At 40.2% G+C, this 8,315-nt stretch overlaps 1 protein-coding gene across 12 annotated transcripts in view; it reads right to left on the bottom strand.

Annotated features, from left to right (window-relative positions):
• Window positions 1-2,850: 2,850 nt before the first annotated feature.
• Window positions 2,851-8,315, bottom strand: part of tns1b (tensin 1b) — a 161,858-nt gene continuing 156,393 nt past the window's right edge. For 10 of the 12 annotated variants that reach the window (XM_058083054.2, XM_058083049.2, XM_058083048.2 and 7 more), the window contains 9 exons: window positions 7,645-7,773; window positions 7,476-7,568; window positions 6,763-6,840; window positions 6,446-6,514; window positions 6,311-6,337; window positions 5,756-5,924; window positions 5,119-5,187; window positions 4,722-4,751; window positions 2,851-4,640 (listed from right to left, as the gene is read on the bottom strand). In XM_058083054.2, coding sequence (XP_057939037.2) covers window positions 4,502-4,640; window positions 4,722-4,751; window positions 5,119-5,187; window positions 5,756-5,924; window positions 6,311-6,337; window positions 6,446-6,514; window positions 6,763-6,840; window positions 7,476-7,568; window positions 7,645-7,773 — 803 coding nt within the window. In that variant the 3' untranslated portion in view covers window positions 2,851-4,501. Of the gene's footprint in view, window positions 4,641-4,721; window positions 4,752-5,118; window positions 5,188-5,755; window positions 5,925-6,310; window positions 6,338-6,445; window positions 6,515-6,762; window positions 6,841-7,475; window positions 7,569-7,644; window positions 7,774-8,315 lie in introns of those variants that run through there. The other 2 variants (XM_058083052.2, XM_058083059.2) reach the window with 2 other exon arrangements.

Here is an 8,315-nt window from a genome sequence, read left to right as displayed (position 1 = left end):
CACAAACACCAAGTCAAAAGAACTGTCTGTAGACCTGCGAGACAGGATTGTCTTGAGGCACAAATCTGGGGGAGGATACAGAAAAATTTCTGCTGCTTTGAAGGTCCCAATGAGCACAGTGGCCTCCATTATTCGTAAATGGAAGACGTTTGGAACCACCAGGACTCTTCCTAGAGCTGGCCGGCCTTCTAAACTGAGCGATCGGGGAAGAAGGGCCTTAGTCAGGGAGGTGACCAAGGCCCCGATGGTCACTCTGTCAGAGCTCCAGCGTTCCTCTGTGGAGAGAGGAGAGCCTTCCAGAAGGACAACCATCTCTGCAGCAATCCACCAATCAGGCCTGTATGGTAGAGTGGCCAGACGAAAGCCACTCCTTAGTAAAAGGAACATGGCAGCCCGTCTGGAATTTGCCAAAAAGCACCTGAATGACTCTCAGACCATGAGAAACAAAATTCTCTGGTCTGATGAGACAAAGATTGAACTCTTTGGTGTGAATGCCAGGCTCCATGTTTGGAGGAAACCAGGCACTGCTCATCACCAGGCCAATACCATCCCTACAGTGAAGCAAGGTGGTGGCAGCATCATGCTGTGGGGATGTTTTTCAGCAGCAGGAACTGGCAGACTAGTCAGGATAGAAGGAAAAATGAATGCAGCAATATATAGAGATATCCTGGATGAAAACCTGCTCCAGAGCGCTCTTGACCTCAGTAGACTGGTCATGTACCTTGACCATATAGACAGTAGACATTAGCACACAGCCAAGATCTCAAAAGATTGTCTTCAGAACCACTCCGTGAATGTCCTGGAGTGGCCCAGCCAGAGTCCAGACTTGAATCCGATCGTACATCTCTGGAGAGATCTGAAAATGGCTGTGCACAGACGTCTCCCATCCAACCTGATGGAGCTTGAGACTTATTGCAAAGAAGAATGGGCAAAACTGCCTAAAGATAGGTGTGCTAAACTTATGGGATCATATTCAAAAAGACTTGAGGCTGTAATTGCTGCCAAAGGTGGATCAACAAAGTATTAAGCAAAGGCTGTGAATACTTATGTAAATGTGATTTTTTTGTTTTCTATTTTTAATAAATTCAAAACATGTCAAAAAAACCTTTTTTCACATTGTCATAATGGAGTATTTTGTGTAGAATTTTGAGGTAAGAGATTAATTTAATACAGTTTGGAATGAGGCTGTAACATGACAAAATGTAGAAAAAGTGAAGCGCTGTGAATACTTCCCGGATGCACTGTATATTAATTGTTTCATTCATTTTCTACCGCTTATCCTCACAAGGGTCGCGGGGGTGCTGGAGCCTATCCCAGCTTTCTTCGGGCGAGAGGCGGGGCACACCCTGGACTGGTCGCCAGCCAATCACAGGGCACATATAGACAAACAACCATTCACACTCACATTCATACCTATGGACAATTTGGATTGTCCATAGGTATGAAGAAAACCCACGCATGCACTCCACACAGAGATGGCCGAGGGTGGAATTGAACTCGTTCCCCTAGCTGTGAGGCTAGGGGAACATACATACATATATACATACATATATATATATATATATATATATATATATATATATATATATACATATATATACAGTAAAGTCTCGTTATATCGATATTGTCGTGAGTTGGAAAAAATATCGAATAACGGAACTAATTATATCATAAAAGACTAGAAATTTGCCGGGAAATGAAAATAGTATCGTAATAAGCAGTAATTCATTATAACCGATATCGATATAACAAGACTTTACTGTATATATATATATATATATATATATATATATATATATATATATATATATATATATATATATGTGTGTGTGTGTATAGGGGGCTGAGTGGTGTTAGGGGGCCGAGTTGGTATATATATACGTATATATGGTATATATAGATGCATCTATATATATATATATATATATATATAGTTATATATATATATTATATATATGAAGTTATTTTTATGAAGTTAGACCGGAGAAAACCTCTCTACCTTCTAAAAATTTTCTTTCACATTATTAGAGCCCTCTTGACATGAAATAACACCCCTATAGTCACCGTTACACTCCTGTTAGACATAATAAGAGTACATAAGCCATTGAAAGACAAAACAAAGTTTCTCGATTACTAGCTGGCCCGTCTGCAAGATCAGAGTGTGAAGATTGGAAAACCTGCATGCGGTAGTAAAAGTTCTGGAAAAATTTTTTACCATCAATGAAAGCGAAGAGAACCTAGTTTCTGAATTACATCACCTTGAATCGCAGACGGACAGAAATGTATCATCTCCGAACACATTTCCAGACATCCAGATCAATATGATCTAATGAGGCTGATTTGGGCATCTCTGTGTGGAGTTTGCATGTTTTGAGGTATCATCCTCTCACTAATGGAACTCCATGCAGTGACTGTGTGTTGGAGAGGGTGGAAGTCTTTGTCCAGCCTCCTCCTGTTAGCTGCTGTAATGCTGCTCCCCCAGCAGACTACACCATAGAGGATGGCAGAGGCCATAAAAGGTCTTCCGGACCTTTTTAAACTGTGAATTGTATGCACGTTCAAAATAAATCACACCTAGGTTGGTTTTTGTTATATAACATTTTATAAATATTCGTGAGGCCATCCCTGTGCTGTTCTATATCGTCAAACTTTTTTTCAAAGAAACAGAACAATCATCGATTGGGACATTTTATTTTTTTCAGCAATAGTAAAAGCTATACATGGTAGCAAACACTCTCTATACAGGGATAGTAACTCAGTGACACATTTTCTGCAGTCCAACATGGACTGATGGGGACTCCATCGAAGCAAAGGAACAGTTTACATTCTGTTTGAAGTCCTCTTTTGTCACATCGAGACAGAAAACTGAGACAGAAACATTACCTTTGTCCCAGGAAACCACAAAATGGGGAGGTTAACACCTACAGATATCTTGCATGCGGCCTTCTGCTCATAATAAATACTGGAAAACGGCCATATACAAAATGATATTCAAGTGCGGAATCTTTATTTTCATTACTCTAATAGCCAATTTAGACTTGATTCAGTGCAGGCCTAATTACAACTCACATGGGTTTAACAATAAATCTTTCTGGTCTTCATATGAACACATGAATTTAACAAAACATTTGAAATTAAAACATAAACTCTGGGATTGACGGGACAGGGTTACAGTTATAACACTGTATTCAATTTTTGTTCTTGTGTAATGATTGTTTTCTGCCACAAGAGGGCAGTCACTAACTACACTGGATTTGATCTTGCATAAGTACTCAAACCCTTTCATTGAAAAAAATACACATTGCTACTATTTTGTCAGTTAAGTGCTTGTCTTGGGTAATAGATAACTGTGTTGCTATTGTTTTTTTTTTTGTTTTTAAGCCAATTTGGACTTCAACTTCCATACTTCCCCAACAGGATGATTCCATGCAGAAAAAAAGACATCTGTAAATGGTGATACACGTACACTTACTGTTATACGCTATATATATGTCAAAGTACTTGACTTTAAGCGGTATAAAATGCATTTCATTCTCCATGCTTCAGTCATCTTGTTGCACCTATACAGGGTACATGTGTACAAGATATCATAGAGCAACAAAGCAAAAATAAATATCTTCAAACATATTACCATATATTTATTTGTAAATGTATTATATATATATATATATATATATATATATATAATTTTTTTTGACACATTTAAAATGAAATAAAACATTGATGCTTTTCTATAAAGCACATCTGACCATTATGAATAACAAAATAATGTGACTATTGTGCAGATTTGGAGGAGAAATCCTTTGTAGATTACGTGTTTTTCATATTTGCAAGAGCCTTGCAAAATGTTTAGCTTTTGCTCTTTTTTGTATTATTAAAAAAACTCGGCCAGACAAACGTCTTTTTCAATAATCCAAGCCATAAAACCAGACAAAGTATTTACATGCACATGAAAAAAAACGACCCCTGTAACATATTTTTGCAAGATAGCGGCGGTGCCTCATTGACCTACAGTATCAGTAGAATTAAATCATTCAGTAATTTGAACAAAGCAGCCATATTATATTCCTCTGACAAGCCCTGACTACGTAAAAAAACATCTTTGGTTAAACAGTCAAAAGCCTGCTAAACTTACACTCCACTATCGACTTGACTTCTTCTTGACAATACACAAAATACACCACAACAACATGAACAAAGCACTCACACAACTTCTGCAGTTCAAACGTTACCCTGCCAGGGAGCTATAACACGCATCCCTATCCAACGTCACAGAGCCATATCACATTCTGCACTTCCTCGGTTCCACTCAGGAGATCCGTTCAAAAAGAAAAGTACAATGCAACACACACACACATGCACACAGACACAAATAACCACACAGAAGCCTCGCGGAAGAAGGTGAAACTAAAATGTCCAGAGAAAAGGGAGTGTGGTTCAAAGGAGGGAAAGTACGTAACCAAAGGCATGTGACAAAAGTGCCAGGGTTTCTTGAAAGCTCTCATCGTTTTTGTGACGTGATCATCTTGCATACGAAACTGACGATTGCGCTGGCAGGCTGGTCGGGCTCCATCTCGGCGAAGAGGTGGCTCACGTTGTCAGTTGTGCTTCCCTGTTTACGAGCCACAAAACCAAACAGCCTGGAAAGAAACAAAAAAATGGACCAGTACTAAAATACTGTGTTTCTTTAAAACGTCTCCAGTATACAATGTAATACTTACTTTGCTGTGCCTCCCACCGACTTGTTCCATCTGGAAAGATTTGAATCAAATATGTTATGTTCACAACTACATTACAAGGCTGTATTTGTTCTAATGACAGTGGAACCTCGTTTTCTGTACAGAACTGGTTTTGGTAGGATTCAGTTTTCTCTGAGAATGATTGGTCTTGTGGTTTTTGTACAGTGTCTTGGTTATTGTTTCGCCAAACAAACTGTCATTGCACTGAATGGAGTCCCCAGACAAAACATCCGTGTTGGTGACACAATGCTTTGGTTTGTGTTTGTTTCAACCTGATGCAGCAGATTACAGATGAAAGCCGAGGCCCCACTGGATTAAAAATCTTAGTTAGATCTATCATGAGCAAACAATTCATTGCATTTGTTAATATGAACAGTACTTTCTGTCCTGAGGGTCGATATCACAGAATGTGACAGTGTTGCAGGGGTAGTGGCGTCGGAAGAAAATCCTAAACAAAAGAATGTTAATCAATTAGTGGCTCATCTATAATGCATACATGTCATAATACATGTCAATTTTTCATTCATTTTCTACCGCTTATCCTTACAAGGGTGCTGGAGCCTATCCCAGCTGTCTTTGGGCGAGAGGCTGGGTACACCCTGGACTGGTCGCCAGCCAATCACAGGGCACATATAGACAAACAACCATTCACACTCACATTCATACCTATGGACAATTTGGAGTCACCAATTATAGCATGTTTTTGGAATGTGAGAGGAAACCGGAGTACCCGGAGTGGGTTTTCTCGTGGGGTTTCTCTGGGTACTCCGGTTTCCTCTCACATGTCCTCTCATATATATATACAAATATACAAATAACACCAACAAAGCTGTCTAGGGTAGAATCCAGGCTCTGTGTGGCGGCCATCTGCTTAGACTGGTTAGGTAGAGGGGCAGAGGGTATACAGAGGGAGGGAACAGGATATGCGGCCACGGGTGGGATGACAGAGCAATGGGCACAACCACATCTGGAAGGCTTCTGCATATTTACGTTAAGAAGGTAGCAGCCACACTTACTTCCTCTGGTTGTCAGTCAGTGTAATGCCTTGTGAAGACACCTTGAAGTGCACAATGGTGGCACCAGGCAGAGAAGCAGCAGCCAGTGTCTCGGATAAGGCCTTTGCAATGGCCTGGGGACCCGTCAGAGACTCCATGTCCACCGAGTTTATGTAGAGTACATTGCATGCTGGGAAGACATTAGATGTTCCACACATATAAGTACAAAAATAGTTTTTCAATTTTTTTTTATGCTACCAACAGTATGTTTGGGGACTGTTAAAGACTTAAAAAAATCGGCTCATGCAATTGTTTTGTTTTTTTCTCATTGAACTGCATGCTTTCTGGGGGTCAGAAGAAACAAATCCATTCAAATCATTCCACGGAAGACTGTTGGGCTTATATTATAAGGCTGGAGAGACTAATGTTAAGAGACAACACTGAAAGACCTGTTTAAAGAAAGTTATTTCAACACAACCGTGAAATATTTGATACCACTTCCACACATATGAACAAATGCAGACATATAGGATGCACATTCCAGATGAAGGGACACTAAAGGTGCACAGGGTTTACCATGGGAATCAGCAGGGGCCCTCTGCACTGGGATGACAAGGACGTCATCTTGTCAGAATGATTAAAAATGAACAATTGGCAGCGTTTAAACTAGAAGCGGAGAATGGCTTGTAAAAGTGAGTGTCTGTGATGTACCTGCTCCTTGTTTCAGTCGGTCAGCCAGCTGATTTGTTTTTACAACTTCTGGCTGCTTCTCGAGTAGATCTACATAACATAACAAAGGTATGAGGTTATGCATTGAACTTTCACTGCTCCTCTTGTAACTCTAGTTGCGTCTTTTGTCTAAATACATGTATGGAGACAGCCTAGTTTGCTGCCACTCTTTTGGCTACATTTGCTCATCGTCTTCTAGCTACAGTATGTTTGCTGACAACACTTAAAGCACAGACATGGCTCGTGGATCGGAAATGGAATGCAACCAAATCAGACAATGCACAAGTGAATATGCAGACCTGTTTCCGGAATGAGTAGTTTACAAGGCAGAGCCAGTGGTGTGATGGCATGCTGGTAGACCAATGCAGACAGACAACCTAAAACGCAAACACAAATCATTTTTGTTAAACATGTCCTAGATTCCATTCCAAACAAATCCATTTTTCAGAGCTTTGAGATGTTTTTGTCGATGACTGTCAGTGGCTTTATTATCAGCTTATGTAGATTTTTATGTTTATTGACCTCAGAGTTGTAACAGTACCAGATTTTTTGGTATGGTGACAAGTCATCTATCTATGTATCCACTGTCGGCATTTAGCTAATATATGTTATTCATTGTCCACAACAGAAGACGAAAGAAAGCAACAAATGTACAAATTGCTCAATTTATGCATATGCTGTAACTTCCTCAGTGTCACTCTGCTCCTCCACGTAAACACACAGATACCCACACACGTCAGTACAGCTGTGCAGAGTAATTACAAGGCACAACATGACTTGGATGGCAACAGCCAATGCTACAATTATTTGCAGGACGACAGAATTTGGAAAAAGGCAAAGACAAGTACACAGAGGAGTAACATCCAGCCATTCATTTTCTATGCCACTTAAGGTGGCAGGAGTATGCTGGAACCTATTCCAGCTGACTTTCGGCAAGAGGAGGGTACACCCTCGACTGGTCTGCAGCCGATAGAGGAGCAACATGATAATAGGGTAATGTATTCCCACTCACCAAAATATGGCTCATTGGGACAGCCCTTCAGTTTCACTCCCTTTGGGCTGCTCTCAATCAGGAAATGCCTCACCAGCTCATTGGTGGTGTCACCTGTAAGACACAAAAACATGGAAGGTAAACAATAATAATGGCAATTTCACTGAAAGAGTTCCTCATGTTGCTTTACCTTTCTTGTTTTGATGCACCGATGGTGGGGGGCAGGCAACTTTCATAGCCAAGCCATAAGCCCCCTTGAATGAGTGGCTGTCCCGGATAACAAAGGCCCCAGGTTCCTTTTCTCGAAGCATGCTGATTGCTGAAATACAGTACAAACAGGCTGTATTACACATTCCAGTAATACCTCATTTATTGTGGCGAACATAGGTAGAGCATAGGAAAGCATATGGTTTTAACATTATTTAGAACTCTAGACATGAAATAGCACCCCTACAGTCACTTTTACACTCATATTATCCTATATAGTAGACATAATAAGAGTAAATAAGCCATTTAAAACATAAATAAGACTGCACATATGTGTTGCTATAAATGTGTTCCCTAAATGAACAGAGTGGTGGACGACCAGGAAGTGTTCAGAGTTGAGCTTTAGCTTGCCGTGGGTTACTGCAGCAACAGTAGCCCAGGCTTTTGTTAGGGTTTATTATGCCTGTTGGGAGATCATTTCGACCTGCAATAAATGCCCGTTTTTCCAGCGATCATGTCTGCTGCTTGTGTGTCTCAACAAACATTACAGTAACATTACACCTAGTGGCCAGTGTAGAATATATATTCACAGTGCCTTTGAATGTGTCTTCTGAATTCCTTATATGTGTATTTTAGTTCATTTAGCCACGTTTA

Source organism: Doryrhamphus excisus, linkage group LG12 (genome assembly GCF_037039965.1).
Source record: "Doryrhamphus excisus strain RoL-2023G ecotype Guam linkage group LG12, RoL_Dexc_Guam_v1.1, whole genome shotgun sequence".
Classification (NCBI taxonomy): Eukaryota; Metazoa; Chordata; class Actinopteri; order Syngnathiformes; family Syngnathidae; genus Doryrhamphus; species Doryrhamphus excisus.
The sequence above is the reverse complement of the archived record's forward strand: the minus strand, read 5'-3'. Positions and strand labels throughout refer to the sequence as shown.